The following is a 17052-nucleotide window of genomic DNA, read 5'->3' as shown; positions in this document are numbered from 1 at the left end:
AACATTATTTTCTCAAAAATACAAACACGTAAACACATGTTGCTCACATATTATTGTAGCCCAGTTTGTGCTGAATACAGTGTTATCAGACTTTAGCCATTAACGTGTTTTTAAGCAACTGAAAAAAGCACAAATGTCAAGGTGGTCAAAACTTCTCCAGGGCCCAAAACACCCTCAGACCCCAGAGGGTGAGTGCCTTGCTCAAAGACACAATGGTGGTGAGTGTGGGGATCGAACCAGCAACCTTCTGATTACAGTTATGTGCTTTAGCCCACTACGCTCACCCAAAACCTATTGGGTCGATTCAGAAGACATTGTTTAAACCACTGTAGCCGTATGGACTACTTTTATGCTGCTTTTATGTGATATTTGGACCTTTGGAGTTCTAGTCAGCATTCACTTGCATTGTTGAGGACCAGCAAAGCCGAGAAAAATCTTAATTCGTATTCTGCAGAAGAATGAAAGTCATACACATCTGGGATGGCATGAGGGTGAGTAAAAGATGAGAGAATTTACATTTTTGTGTGAACTATCCCTTTAAGTATTCAGTAAAAGGAGAGATCAGATAAAAATTATTATGATGTCTCATAGGCAGGTGATTCCAACACATTCAAGATTCAGTCAAGTTTTGTTTAGATTTTTATATTTTTATTTGTAAGGTATGTAATGAGTCTTTCTGGCCTCTTTTCCAAAATGCAAGACATGCCTTGATTAGCCTGTAGTATTTGGTGATCATTTGCATGCTATTCCTAACATTCCAAAAATTGCAAATAAAATGTTTACAGAGGGAAATCAAACTAACTGATTTAGTACTTTACTTCAAATAGGATCATGAAAAGTTCAGTTTTTTTCCTTACTGTAATTGCATGACCTCTGAATTATAGATGGCATATTTCTCTAGCGACAATCTGTTGTTCTGTCATCTCAGCTCAGAAATTAACCACCTAACATAACACTCTTAGGTCATGAGGCTGCTTTCTGTGGCAGCAGATGAACGAACTAACCTGATAATTAAACAGAGAAACTAACCTCATAGAACCTCAGATAATTAAACGGTAGCTATTGACAATATAGCTGTAACATTTGACTCCCTTGGTTGCTTTGTCATTTCTAAATGGTTAATTAAATTTAGTTTTAAACATTTTCTAACTTTTGGATGCCGAAGCAAATAACTTTATCAAACTAAACTGGGTCAGTTTGCCTTAGCCTATACATTTGTTCTGAGAAAGATTTATTGTATTTATTTATTTATTTTACTCTGTAATGTAACTCTCTGACACATTTATAATATTGTCAAACAAAAATAAAAAAATTAAATTGAAATAATGACATATCAAGAGAACAGTCACAGAATTATAGGTAAAGGTGGTTGGAATGAATGAATGAATGAACTTTACATTTTATAGTGCTTTTCTGACACTACAATTAAAGCGCTGGTTTAAATGAGACATCCTGAATTATTAAAATTGCTGAAAAAAATATCTGTTTCCTCTTAGACTAGTGGGCACCATGCATCAGAGGGTTAAAGTAGGCATTAGTCTATAATTAAAGTGATTTCTTTGTCTTGATTTCTCGGTTCTGGATTAGTCTCTGAGGTGGCAGTAACACAGACTGAACCTTCACAGCTCTGCCGTCACAATGCAAACTTGTAAAGTTTTAGTTTTGCCAATCCACCAATATTTCCTAAATAAAGTGGTAAACAATTTTGAGATGTGTGTTTTTGGCAGCACATGCTGTTGATCTGCGCCAAGATTTTTATTTTTTTCAGCCATTCTTTTCTTCCCTTTTCAAATGACAATAAGGCTTTTATTTGTGTACCACAGTGACAGAAGCATAATATTTGAAAAAGCCTGGTTTTAATTCCCCTGAGCTTTTGAGAATGTGTTAATGATTAACTTTTGATTCTTTATTTGCTTTTACAATGTTTCAAGCATAAAATAAAATATAGTAATGTGTGTGTGTGTGTGTGTGTGTGTGTTAGATTTTAAATGATAAAACAAAAAAAACATTGTTCAAAATGAAGACAAAAGTATTTGGACACTGACTGGTTGTCAATTGCTACTGAAACATCATGTTGATTTCACACTGTACATCCGCTAAAGACGACCTTTGTACCAGTTGGTAAAATGTAATTACAAAATTTTCAAAGAAAAGTAAAGTTCTGAGACAATATCTAGTATTGCTTGTTTGCACATGCCACTTGGACTGATGTTGTTCCCTTTACAAAAGGCTTCACTTTGATGTTGCGCTGCTAAGCGCTACGGGGAACAGCTTTCGCTGTGAGCCGAGCTGAATTATGTGTGGAACACGTCAATGAACATTGACCGGAATTTATAGCCTCGGTTGATGTAATCATTAGATGCATCTGAGGCCAGGCTATAAATGGATACGTCACCAGGTGTCGTCAGAAACTCTTTTTTCAGAGCGATTCTGTTTCTGTGTGTTTCACACACCCTGTCAAAACTTTCTTTCCTCTGTTAGGAGATAGAATCAGACAGTGTGCAGTGAACGTTGTTCTTTTTCTCTTCTGTTTGGAAAATATTATATATATATATTTCTAAAAAAAAAAAAAAAAAAAGAGAGAGAATGAATGAAATCCGCAAACGGTGCGTGTTCCCCTCTTCTCGCTCTATAGCTGAAGACGGCACACATCAGTTTTTGCTGTTTGTTTGGGGGTAAGAGCACGCTGCTCTCGCGTTGCAGCAGGGCGGGTGCGAGCACTGCGATTTGCTTTAACAGGCAGAGTGCGTCGTGCTCGCCTCGCTTGCTTCCGGAGTCAGCACTCACGTAAAAGATCGTTCGTGGGGCTCGTGCATGGATTTGGCTGAGGAGCAAGAGACGGGTTGATCCCTTTCTCTCACTCTCTCCCCAAACCCAGCTGGTCCTTCACATGATCTCGGCTGCTCCGACGCTTCTTTGGATCATGAGGTGGATCGCAATTCTCTTCCGCCTCCGAGCTTTCCGTCCGCGATGAAAAATCTACGGAGGAATTGCTCGATGTTGTTACTCGTGCGGTTGCCAGATTGGACTGGCCACGCGAAAAAGAGACCCCCAAACGCTCCAAATTAGGGGATAGATTTTATCTTCCAGTCTAAGAAAGGGAACGCCTCATGGGTCCCTTCCCTTTCTTTGATAACCTCCATGAAGAGCTTTTTCGCTCATGGAGAACCCCTAAAAAATAAATAAATAAATAAATAAAAAAATAAAAAAAATGGTGCTGCTCTGCACACTATGCTGTTTTTCAGGCGTACCAGGCTGACCTCCTGGACGACCTGAGTGTGGGTTCTGCGCTTGACGAGCAAGCCTCAGACCCACCTCGGTCCCGACTGAAGGGAGGCTCAAAAGCAAAGCGTGGCGAGTCGTGCTCCTCCTCCCAGGGATTGGGGACAGTCTCGCCGCCCTCGCCAGCCCCCGAAGCAAGACCTCAGGACTATAAATTCTAGTAAGAGAAAACCCTGACAGTCTTGCGCATAGATTAGGGGTAGCTCCCTCGGGACGGGCGCGTGCTTCACTTCACCCCTCCGGTACCCCCTCGAAGCCCCTCCATTCCCGCCACCTCTTGGTGTTTCGGGTTGCAGAGGCTTCCGTCAAAATTGGGTGTTTTCGCTGTTCCTGCATTTTATTCAGGACGCGAAACACCCGACAACCGCTCAACAGGAAGTGTTAAAATATAATACCCATCTCAGAGATCCTGGCAGCGTGGAAACTTCTGCCGGATATATTCTTTTCTGTGGGTCTTATAAGGGCGTCAGGATTTAATTCTCTCGCCGCTTTTCCGTGTTTCAATGGCGTGTTCTCACTACCGTAAACCGGATTTCTCTCACTCTCTCCCCAAACCCAGCTGGTCCTTCACATGATCTCGAAGCGCGTTCCGACGCTTCTTCGGATCATGAGGTGGATCGCAATTCTCTTCCCGCCTCCGAGCTTTCCGTCCGCGATGAAAAATCTACGGAGGAATTGCTCGATGTTGTTACTCGTGCGGTTGCCAGATTGGACTGGACACGCGAAAAAGAGACCCCCAAACGCTCCAAATTAGGGGATAAAAACTCAATCTCCTGGTTAAAGGGGCCATTGTATGTGTTCCCCTTCCAGAGAGAGAGTTAGGTTATTACACTAAATACTTCCCGTTTCCCATGGAGGGTGAGGGGTGGCGTCTGGCTTAGATCTTAAAGCTTGAACTACCCGTGGGTGTTCAAGTCCAAGATGATGCCTGTCAAGACGGTTGTGTCTCAAGCCCTACAACTCATTTGGCTGGTCACCATCGATCTTATGACACACTTCTATACATCTTTTAGAAGTTCTGCCACAACATGGAAAGTTCCTGAGGTTCACTTCCGGGGGCGAAGTCTTCCAGGGTCAGGTTCTTTCACTCAGCCTAGCCCTTTTTACCCGCACATTCACAATGCATGATGTAGCGCTGGCTCCTTGTGACTCCGGGGCATCTGCATTCTGAATTACGTAGACGACTGGCTGATCCTAGCGCAGTTCCAGGAACTGGCAGTTCAGCACAGGGACATCGTCTTAGCTCATCTGTTTCTCTGGGGTTGAGGCTCAACGCCAAGAAAAGCGTCCTCTCTCCCACTCAGAACACTGTCCTCTACCAGAGGGCTCTCCTCCTCTAAAACCTTGGCTAGAGGTCTCCCTCTGCAGCAAGTTTGTGATGCGGCAGGTTGTCCTCTCCGCACACATTCATTAGATTTTTATAGTTTGGATGTTTTGCCACTCCAGGCTCTTATGCCCTTGAGTCGACATCTCAAGCTCATGTCTGGACAAGTTTGTGATGCGGCAGGCTGGTCCTCTCCGCTCACATTCATCAGTCTTTATGACAAGTTTGTGTTGCGATAGGGTTCTCTTCACACACATTCATCGAACTTTGTGGGCTAGATGCTTTGCTACTCCGGGCTCTTATGCCCTTGAGTCGACATCTCAGCCCATGCCTAAACAAGTTTGTGATGCGGCAGGTTGTCCCCTCTGCACACATTCGTTGGACTTTTTTAGTTTGGATGTTCTGCACTCCGGGCTCTCATGCCCTTGAGTCGACATCTCAGCTCATACCTGAACAAGTTTGTGATGCGGCAGGCTGGTCCTCTCCGCTCACATTCATCAGTTTTTATGACAAGTTTGTGGTGCGATAGGGTCCTCTTCGCACACATTCATCGAACTTTATGGGTTAGATGATTTGCTACTCCGGGCTCGTATGCCCTTGAGTCGACATCTCAAGCTCATGTCTGAGACCTCTCGCGTTTTTGTGAGTACACTGCACAACCGTAGGGGTCCGGACAGCCCCAAGTGCGGCGGCGTGGGTATTGCGTTCCCCGTAGCGCTTAGCAGCGCAACATCAAAGTGAAGCCTTTTGTAAAGGGAATGTCTCGGGTTACATGTGTAACACTTGTTCCCTGAAAAAGGCGGAACGAGATGTTGCGCTGCTTTGCCGCACTGGGACGTCCCAGGACTGCTCTTCAAAAAGAAGTATCTGACGACACCTGGTGATGTATCCATTTATAGCCTGGCCTCAGGTGCATCTAATGATTACATCAACCGAGGCTATAAATTCCGGTCAATGTTCATTGACGTGTTCCACACATAATTCAGCTCGGCTCACAGCGAAAGCTGTTCCCCGTAGCGCTTAGCAGCGCAACATCTCGTTCCGCCTTTTTCAGGGAACAAGGTTTACACATGTAACCTGAGACGTTTTGTTCTTTTTGTTTTAAATATCATACATTTTTTGAGCCACTGACTCTCTAATCTAGATCTAAGGTTTCAACGGAAAGCAAATGAATACAAGTTCATAGCATAGATATTTATCTTTATTTTTTTTCCAGTGAAAATGCACTATGAAATCCTTATATGTAAGTGCATTCAACAGATCTTTTGTGAAATAATCATAACGTGCATAAAAATAAGCGCAACCCCATATCTCAATAAAATGTCCTTTTTTCCATTTAGCATATTTTATATTCTGCTTTGCATTCTAGCCATTATAATGTCACTGAAAGAGATTGGCTATCCATGGGAAAAATATGAAAAAGTAAATTAATTAATGTTTTCTTATTACAGCCCAATATGACATTAGATGAAATGAAAGATAAATGTGCCCTGTTTTATAAGGACTTGTGTAAAGGATGTGCTTGCCTGTGGCCATCTTCTTACTGCCAGCACATTAAGAGACTGCTAAAATGTCACCTTACATGCCAATCCCGGGCCCCTAAGAGAGAGAGTTTCTCCTCCTTTGAACAAGATCTGAGTTCCAAGATCTGCTTGGTTAAAGCTACTTGATCCACATCTTCCTCCGCTATCTAAATTGGGCCAGTGGGTCGAAAGCAGTGGAGCCTTGTGAAAAAGAATCACCAGTTTGCATGACTGTAGGCAGCCTCTATCAATCAGAAACACAATGCTTAAAGGGACAAACGGAGACTAGAATATTCAGTCACACTGTCCATACAGTGCAGCATAGAGTATAGCAAGTGTCTCAAACAGCAATGGGAATTATTTCATAAAACTGATAAATAATAGATTGACATTCTTGCTGACTGTCATCTCATAACTGAAGCTTGTGATATTGTTGTTCCTACTTTTGCTTGTAACTTGGTAATACAATTCTAACATCTACACTGACAAAAAGTGAGTGTACATGAGTGCTTAATCCTAATTTTCAGCTGAGATTGACTTTACTGTTCTTATGGTTGTGGTCACAGAGACCCCAATGATGTACTGTGTGTATAAAAATAGTAGTCGTAATTTTGAAATTAGCCACTTTTACCCTCAAATTCTTATAACATTTTCCCATGACCTAATCAAAACTCAGTAGACAGAAATTATTGAAGATTGAACTGTTTGTTTTAGCACACATTTTCCAGAATTGTGACTGTTATCCGATAAAGTTATGTGGTTTCTGTTTGGGGTCAATTTGACACTGGCAAAAACACATTGAAGACAAATGAAACGCTTAAAAGAAATGCAAAGTGTGCTTTTACAGTGTGAACATCAATCTTAAAATAGAATGTGATAATCCATTGGAAGGTTTTTTTTTTCTTTTTATGTTTTATGTATCATGGCTCTCAATCTGATGCTTATTAAGTAATCAGTTATAATCTGTTCTCATAAGATTAGGAAAGGTCATGAAGTCTTCCAGAAAATCAATGTTAAAGGAATTTTCCGGGTTCAATACAAGTAAAGCTCAACTGACAGTATTTGTGACATAATGCTGATGCTAATTTTAAGAGAATTAATGTAAGTACTTTAATAAAATTATAATCTTCACATTTCTGCCTTTAAACTATCTAAATGATCATTCACTTCAATTGTAAATGCCTCACTGGAACCCAGATTTTTGCATTTTTGTTACAGAAAAGATTTAATGATTGAAATGTATTTTTGTGGTAATCAACATTATGCCACAAATGCTGTCAATTCAGTTTAAATTGCATTGAACTCAATGCAACTTTTTCCTGAAGTATGTTTCAGAGCTATTAAAAGAGCCGTTGTGTCTAAATAGTCCCCCAACATGACATCAGAGTTCAAATAAGATCTTTCATGAAATATGATTTTCATTTAGTAACACATTCGGCTGCAGGTCTTAAGCCGTTATCCTTATGCACAGGAAGAAATATTCCAGATGATGCATCCTGTTGCTGCCTAAGAGCCTAAAGCTATTGCCTGCTCAGCTTAAGTGCTGTGTGTCTGTGTGTGTGTGTGTTGTAGCAGACGCAACGTCGTGTGACTTTTCACCTCCCGGATGGATCTCAGGAGAGCTACAGTGACAGCGGGCTAGGAGAGCAGGATCTGAACAGCGGTGCCAGCACCACCCAGCCTCTGCCCCTGGGCTTCCCTCAGGAAGAGTACTACGAACAGACCTCACCGAACAGCCGCACAGAAGGTGACGGCAACTCCGACCCAGAGTCCAGTGAGTGCAGACCACTGTTCTTAACTTGCACATTTTCTGCTGAGGACACAAGTAACCTAGGCTACTGCTAAGTGAACCGTTACTATGTCCGAAACTTGGGGCAGTTACCTCACTGCCCAGTCAGTTAAAGACAAATCAGGCAGCATTTTGTATACAAAGGTACCTCCTAAGTACAGTACAAGCTTCTAAGGCACTGTGTAACGCCATGTCTAATGATCAAAAAACAAATTAATGTAATATTTAGCAACTATTAATCAAGCACATAATTATTGACTACAATGCATATTTTTCATATAAAGTTGTAGGACTGGTTAAAAAAAAATATATTTTCCAATTCATTGTGATCTTCATTTAAAAAAAAACAATATTGATTCCTAAAATCACAAGATCAGTCTTTTACTCTCTGCCAGGTTTGCTCATTATGTTGATGGTTACTGACCATTCGATTGCAAGATAACCACTGGGTGACCCTGTTAACAGATCAAACCGTTTAGGTGACATATAGCATTACCTGTGTGTGTGCATTGTGTTGTAGTTTTGAAATTGATATTAAGAATCATCCAACTGCTTTAATAAGTAAGCATAATGGACATTGTATAGTAACTCAAATATACCCAAATTATTTATAATCGAAATCAGAAGCTAATTGAATCAAATCGAGAGCTTGTGAATTGGAATCTAAATGAATCAGAGAATCTTCATTGGTACCGTATTGATACCTTCATAGATCAGTACTATAAGGTTGCTTTAAAAACATTTACAGTATAAACCAAAAATGTACTCCTTTCAACTACCCCAAACATTTTTAGACTTTTAACCAACCACTGAACCACATACAAAAGATCTTGGGATATAATTGGCAGCAAAGTACATCTATACTGCCTTAAGAAAAACTACCAAATATTGGCATCTTAGTAGACAGGATTTTACAGAAACATTTGATTGGGATGTGCCTTGATGCCTTTCATCTTAATTTTTACAGCTTTAGGACACAGACTACTTACTGCTCTGTAATAGTGCTTTGCGGAGCAAATAATGCTTGTTTAGGGAGGGTGTTTATTTGCTCAAGTTGTTATTGTTTAATGAGGTGCAAAAGAGCTGGTTAATATTTACTGCTGGGATACACTGTATTGTGTGGCCATTAGTATGACCGACTTAAATTTCTGACTGTAAGCATGGTAGATCTTCTTCAAACTGCATATTTTATAAAGCAGTATTTGGTTTGATTATCTTTGTAACACTGGGATGCAAAACCCTTGTATCATGGCTTGAATATTGTAGGACTGGCCAGTGGATCCTTTGATTGCAGGGTTCGTTTCAGCATCATCAACAGGATACAGTGGGGGTGACTGTGATCAGCACACATCTCTTCATCTCTCACTGACTTGAATGTCAATAAAACGGGTGAATTACCATAACGTTATTCATGTTGTCAGAGGCAGCACAATGAAAACAAGAGTACAGGATTGAAATAAATTGGCTTACATTCACCTGCAGATATCCTCTCTGTCTGGTCTGTAAATGAGACAATAGTGTCTTATATGCTGAAGCGCAAATGTCTTTCCATTCTACACTGCAACAGAGCTGTGACACGTACGATGTTGAAGCGAGGGTGAATGTGTTTCTTTGGCTTTACCCCTGCCAAGCTATTTGCATAGACATAGTTACCAATCTTTGTGCTTAGATTATCTGTTGTCGAACCGGCCTGCTGTCTATGGTAATGCAATGTGTTCTCTCAAACCATGCAGTATCCATGCATTTAAATCCCTGTTTTTCATATAAATATATGTCTGATAAACTGTACAGTATATATGGTTGTCTTTCTATGCATGCAAATACATATTTTCATATAAATACATATTGACACCCAGAGACGTTGTGGAATATATATGTTTTAATATACATATCGAATGGCATGATGTAACATAAACTGATCAGCCAGAACATTAAAACCACTGACAGGTGAAGTGAATAACATCTATTATCTCATTAGAATGGCGCCTGTCAAGGGGTAAGATATATTAGGCAGCAAGTGAACAGTCAGTTCTTGAATTTCACATGAAGCAGGAAAAACGGGCAAGCGTAAGTATCTTAGCAACATTGACAAGGGCCAAATTGTGATGGCTAGACAACTGAGTAAGAGCATTTTCAAAACGGCAGGTCTTGTGGGGTGATCCCGGTATGTAGTGGTTAGTTCCTACCAAAAGTGGTCCAAGGAAGGATAACCGGTAAACCGGCGACAGGGTCCTGGGTGCCCAAGGCTCATTGATGCGCGTGGGGAGCAAAGACTAGCCTGTCTGTTCCGATCCCACACAAGAGCTACTGTAGCACAAATTGCTGAAAAACTTAATGCTGGCCATGAAGGAAAGGTGTCATAACACACAGTGCATCGCAGCTTGCTGCGTATGGAGCTACGTAGCCGCAGACCGCTCAGCGTGCCCATGCTGACCCCCCTGTCCACTGCCGAAAGTGCCTACAATGGGCACGTGAGTGTTAGAACTGGACCATGGAGCAATAGAAAAAGGTGATCTGGTCTGATGATTCACATTTTCTTTTAGATCATGTGGATGGCTGGGTGCGTGTGCGTAATTTATCTGGGGAAGAGATAGCAGCAGGATGCACTATGGGAAGAAGGCAGGCCAGTAGAGGCAGTATGATGCTCTGGGCAATGTTCTGCTGGGGAAACTTTGGTCTTGGCATTCATGTGGGTGTTACTTTGACATGTACTACCTATCTAAAGATTGTTGTAGACCACACACATCCCTTCATGGCAATGGTATTCCCTGTTGACAGTGGCCTCTTTCAGCAGGACCAATATCTGGTGTGTGGTGAGCGTACTGGCGTACTATGGCTGCCGTCGCATCATCAAGGTGGATGCTGCACACTGGTGGTTGTCGAGGAGAGTCCCCTGTTCACTGTGTAAAGTGCTTTGAGTGTAGTGCCAGAAAAGTGCTATATAAATGGTTCATTCATTAATTCAAAATGTGCCCTGCCACACTGCAAAAATTGTTCAGGAATGGTTTGAGGAACGTGACAAATAGAGTGTGTTGACTTGGCCTCCAAATTCACCAGATCTCAATCCGATTGAGCATCTATGGGATGTGCTGAACCAACAAGTCCTATCCATCGAGGCCCCACCTCCCAACTTACAGGACTTGAAGGATCTGCTGCTAACGTCTTGGTGCCAGATACCACAAGACACCTTCAGAGGTCTTGTGGAGTCCATGCCTCGACAGGTTAGAGCTGTTTTGGCAGCACAAGGGGGACCTACATGATATTATGCTGTTGGTATTAATGTTGAGGCTGATCGGTGGATACAGAGCTTATTATTTTTGCACCATGGAAGTACATTTGATTAACAACACATTTCCTTCATTCTCAGAAGTTAAACCCACTAACCAGTGTACCATTAGCCAGCTAACAAGCAAACTTAGGTGGCAGTTTTCCTTAATGAACAATACATTTTTCAATGTTTAAAAATCAGTTCACCGATAGCAAATTTTGGTACTACTGGATATCTGCTATTCTAAATGCCCTTTTTGTGTAAAAAGACTCATGAACAAATTATTCACTGAATTCATCAGAGTGGTAACTGAATTAAAGGTTTAATTCTCCCAAAAATATATATTTTTTGTATATTCTCTCACCATTTACTCACCCATATGCCATTCCAGATGTGTATGACTTTCTTTCTTTTGCAGAACACAAACAAAGATTTTTAGAAGAATATTTGAGCTCTGTAGGTCCATACAATGCAAGCGAATATGTGGCAACATTTTTTACCTCCAAAATCCACATAAGGGTAAAATAAAATTACACCAGATGAATCAGGTTGTTAAATCAATATATTCTGAATTGATATGATAGGTGTGGGTAGGGCTGGGCTGGGCAATATCACGAATATTAACGATATTAACGAGAACATTTTGCTGATAATGTAAAATTGGTCAATATCGCAATTATTTCATTGTGCTTTCATTTGGTAATTATGTTTCATAAATTACGCATCAGTAGACTATATTCATGATCCTTCAGGGCTGCACAGTTAAACAAAATAACATAAAAATGGCAAGTTAATCATTTGTGATTATTAATCCACAAAAGGCTGTGATTTCAAGACAGATAAATGGTCTGTGTGTGTGTGGCAGGGCGAAGGGCGTGCCGGGATTCTACACACCTGGTCCCTTATCAGGCTAATCAAGCCTCTGAGAGGGATAAAGGCCAACTGAGAGAGAGATAATTTACGGACATTTCCATCGTGTGTGTGTTTGTCTTTTGTTTTAGTTAAGCATTAAATATAATTTATATTGACAAGCCGGTTCTCGCCTCCTCCTTTCCATTGAACTTCTTTACAGTGTGATTCAGAACAAACCGGTGATGCAGTGATATGTGTGCACTCACATGACGATGCTCTTAGATCAGTCCACGTGCATTGTGAAATCAAAGTAATACAGGTTCAAGCATTCACGCAATTCCAAACATTTGTAACCACAACAAGATATTATTCAAATCTACAAGCGGAGCACAGAATAACAGAAAAGGAGGAGATTACAGCGTTTCATGAAATGCAGAACATTGTAAACTTTCAAATAAACGTAGACCTTTTTCACAGACTGTTATGATGTGTTTCCGCCTTATTTAGCAGTGTAAATCTAGCACACTTTTTTATATGATATATATATGTATAATTTTATTTTGAGTCTAAGTTTATAACATTATGCTTTGTGTTATATTACCCTGGATCAGTTTTAAAAATGAATTACCACAGCTGCGAGGGGGTTTCCATTACAATTTTTTTTTCTTCTGGAAAGACATTCAAATGCAATAGTGGATTTTTTTTTATTTTGTTCTTGGAGCAAATGGGTAAGTGAAAATAATATTTGCTGTGGTCTCCCATTCACCGCTGTCGAAGTTAATCTTGCAATTGTTTACTTCTGTGTTTCAAAACTCGGAATGTGAAAAAGGTCTATTGCCTTTTCTGTGTCGAAATAAAAGCTCCTTGTGAAGTTGAAGTAAACAGGACAGAAATACAGTATATTACTTTGTATAATGTAGTATATAATAATCAGATTAATAATGATAATTCAGCATTATGTTATAATCAACCTGGCGCATTATGTTATAATCAAAAGACGCGAGGGGACAGGGACATGCCAAAGGGGAGGACCTTGTACTGGTACCGCTGTGAACCAATCTAGCTGTCGAACGCAGGTTAGAATCTGTCCCTGCGTGAGCATTTTGAATAGGAGTTTGTACAAAGTCCGGTTGAGAACTGAAAAGTCCAAGATTGGTCGCAACCCACCGCCTTTCTTGGGTATGATGAAGTAAGGGCTGTAGAAACCCTTCCTGCCTTTTTTTTTTATCTGAGTACGGTGGTGGAGCGAATACCGCTGAAACGAGGCTTGAGCCAGGCGAATTGAATCGCGAAGCAAAGTCGGATGGTCCAGGTCAACAAACGCGATGGGTTGGACAGTGAATATCATGCAACCAGACTCAGCAAGAGGGGCACTTGAGGGACGATTGCTTTTGACGTACCATGTGGGGCTTCATGGCAGGGGGGAGCAGGTAATAGCACGTCGGGAGGCAAAAAACATTTCCCAAGGCTTGGGTGCTGTGAAAAGACTCAAAGCACTTACCTTGCTCTGCGCACCCAGCAGGAAATCAGTCTTTTATTAACAGTATGGAAAAACAAGGACCTCCACTGGGGTACGGCGTGGTCTTGGTACCAGTTCCGTAGTGAATGTCTGACTCCCTGGGTCTTCCATCTCAGTTTGGAAGTCCTGGAGATGGGGGGCATGCGCCACCTGTGAGGTGCTCGATGCTGTGGCTGAGAGCTGGGCCTGGGTTGAGGCTGAGCTGCCTGTTGCTTGGACGCAGGGGGACACCCTCGGCGGGCAGACGGGGCGCGGACCGCGCTGGGGCGGCACCGCGGCATGATGTGCGAGATCGCTTCCGTCTGCTGGGCTACACAGTCAGAGCCCCCAAGCTTGGAGACGGGGGCGTTGAGAAAGGGAACCTTGTCAACGTTGCGCATCTCGACAACGTTCAGCCATAGGTGATGTTCCTGAACCACAAGGGTGGCCGGACGGAAGCAAGCGTTCTCTCTAAGAGAAATCGACCACATCCAGGAACTACACAGAGGCGGAAAGACATCTTTATAAAGACACGTCCTGTAAAAGGACGTTCAACGCCTGCTGTGTATTGCTATTTTGTGAGTGAAAATAAGCTCTTTTAGAGAAATAAAACTCTTTTAGGAGGGAGAACATTCTTTTAGACAGAAGCGCTGTTGAAGCGCCCAGGGGTGTGGACTGCACAGCGTGCATAGGGAGAACGACGCTGGAAATGTGGCAGTGAGTGGAACAGTAGTGAGACTCAGCTTGCTGATGCACAACCACTCGGCTCCGAAGAAAAAATCTGACTGACAGACACATGCCCGCTTCCGTTTATACCCGTATGTCCGGGGGTGGGACATGCAAATTATGTCTGCCAATTTCTCATTGGCCTTTTCTCAAGTTCAGAGGTATGCAAGGCTCCCAAGGAAGACCCCTTGTGTCACTTCATTCGACACAACTTCGAGTGAGTGACAGAAGGGGAATGATGGTTCCTCTGATAAAACAAACAAACAAACAAACAAAAACCCTATTGAGCCATTTTAGAGCAAATACATAAATATCAAGATTTATATTGAATATCGTAAATAGGCTGAAAAATATCTTACTATAATTGTTTTAAGACATATTACACAGCCCATGTGGGTGAGAAACAGATCAATATTTATGTCCTTTTTTAGTATAAATTATCCTCCCTGCTCACTCAATTCACTTTCACATTCTTCTTCTTCTGTTTTTCGTGATTCAGATTATTCAAGCATATCACACCAACTGGGCATGGTGAAGAATTTATGATAAAAAAATGACTTAAATATTTATGTTTCTCACACACACCTATCATATTGTGTCTGAACACATGGATTTAACCACTGCAATCTCTTTATGTGGGTTCTGCAGAAGACAGAAAGTTATACAAATCTGGGATGGCATGAGTATATGATGAGAGAATTTTCACTTTTGGGTGAACAATCTCTTTAACATCTGACGCCCTTACTGAACAACAAGTCATCATAGCTTTCATTCATATCAGACTAAAAATTAACAGAGAACTGTTTCTGTTACCCCCTGTTTACTTGTGGGCGGCTATGGCTCAGGTGGTAGAGCAGGTTGGCTGCCAATTGCAGGGTTGGCGGTTCGATTTCCGGCCCACACGACTCTACATGTCGAAGTGTCCTTGGGCAAGACACTGAACCACAATTTGCTCCCAATGGCAGGCTAGCACCTTGCATGGCAACTCTGACACCATTGGTGTATGAGTGTTTGTGTTTGCTTTGGTAACCTCTAAAGTAAAAAGAAAGCGCTATATAAGTGCAGGTCATTTACCATCATTACCTAACCCTCTATGTTTCACAGGAAATATGATTTGTGAGACTTAAATCAGTATAATTACTTACAGGTTGTTCCAGTTGTAGGCCTAGATGAAGTTATACATTCACTGTCATATTTATTATAATTAATAGAAGTATTATAAATACAAAAATCAACAACATACAAATATGTAATATTCAACGTTTTAACATATTAAAAACTACTATCCAAATAATCGGAAATTGGCTTCCCTACATTTTGCATATTTTCTTATGGTGAAGCGCAACTTTACCATTATAAATGGCATGCTTTGGATCACTTGCATAATTCATTCTACAAACATTTTCATATCTATCCTTGCCAATTTTACACTGAGGAATGAGAACAGGCTGTATAATATAATATCCTGTAATGGGCTGCTTCTGTGCATCACCCTGTAGAAAGGAACCAACTATAACACAAGCAGTGATTTGCATATGCTAAGTGATTGCTCTGTGGCTCATTAATATTCTGCGATGGATGCATCTCAGGCTTCATAAAATCAGCCTTATAAATGGGAGCACAATGTGGGTGTCATTTGGGAACTGGGTTAATTGGCAAAGTGGACACCATTTTTTGTAATGTATTTCCTTTTCCTCTCCGGGGGCTAAATTGGTCTCAGGTAATTCAGTTACAGCAGACGGCAAATGATAGCTAGAAATCAAAGGGACTGCGAGCAGGAATTCTGAAGTCAATCTTGTTATCATACTGCTACTTAGTCGCTTCTACATCATTCATTCAAGCATATTCTTTGTACACAAAATATATCATTTATTCCATTGTCAAAGCATAGCCTGAAAAACCTAGTGTGCATTTTAGAAACTGAAAGCCTCCAAACTGACAGCCTCGTGAATAAACATGAGCATTCCAGCACTGCTTAAAATGAAAAATACATCATGCACTTTTATCCCAAGATTATTTGCTATTGTGCAAGAGCCAGATTGATAAAACTCATGTCATTTATTTATAATCAGCTGATGATGGATGTCTCTAAATGGTGTAAAATAGAAAAAAGAAAAGTTGACGTTCTTCCCTCAAGCATAGTGGGACCCCCAATGTATACTCTGAGAGGACAGGAGTCAACCGATTAATTTAGCCCCCATTTCCTTGCCCAAAATGTCACTGATAAAAGCTGATGCCATGGTTGAGAGTTCAAAAAGAGAGATAGATCCCCCTCTCCGTTGACAGACTCTGAGACTGTGAGAGGAGTGCATTGGAGGCGTAGGGAGCCCAAGACGGATTAGATATGGTTTTATCAATGAGCAGCAGGCAGCTGTAGCTGTGGCAATCGCTTATCTTGTCGTCTCAATTTGTAAAGAGTGAAAACGAGAGAGAGAGAGAGAGAGAGAGAGAGAGAAAGAGATCACGGCAGAGGGGGATTGAGAAAAAGAACAGAGAGCACCTGTGGCAGACCCAGGGAAAAGGTGATGAGAAGACAGAAAATAAAGTGACTGACCTGAGAGGCTTTACACTTGAAAAGTGGTGGAGCAGGTCATGTGTGTCAGCTCGCCCTGAGTAATGGCAGGTAGAAAAGCAGCGGATATGGCCCTCTCATTACAATATATTTCTTGGCTCCTCTTTAAAACAGCATCTTTATTAAACCAACCGCTTTCAATATAAAGTTCATATGACATTTGTGTTACCTTTATTTATGAGGCTGGAGGCAATTCATTTTATTTAACTTTTGCTTTG

The 17052-nt window shown here is 41.2% G+C and overlaps 1 protein-coding gene across 1 annotated transcript in view; it reads left to right on the top strand.

Moving 5' to 3' along the window:
* Positions 1 to 17052, top strand: part of LOC127617337 (protocadherin-11 X-linked-like) — a 233656-nt gene that overhangs the window by 138264 nt on the left and 78340 nt on the right. Inside the window, exons 6-7 of the mRNA XM_052089326.1 lie at positions 2777 to 2787; positions 7702 to 7903. Of these exons, the coding sequence (XP_051945286.1) occupies positions 2777 to 2787; positions 7702 to 7903 (213 nt within the window). The remainder of the gene's footprint in view (positions 1 to 2776; positions 2788 to 7701; positions 7904 to 17052) is intronic.

This window comes from Xyrauchen texanus, chromosome 23 (genome assembly GCF_025860055.1).
Source record: "Xyrauchen texanus isolate HMW12.3.18 chromosome 23, RBS_HiC_50CHRs, whole genome shotgun sequence".
NCBI lineage: Eukaryota > Metazoa > Chordata > Actinopteri > Cypriniformes > Catostomidae > Xyrauchen > Xyrauchen texanus.
Note: the sequence above shows the minus strand (reverse complement) of the source record. Positions and strands in the feature narration are given on the sequence as shown.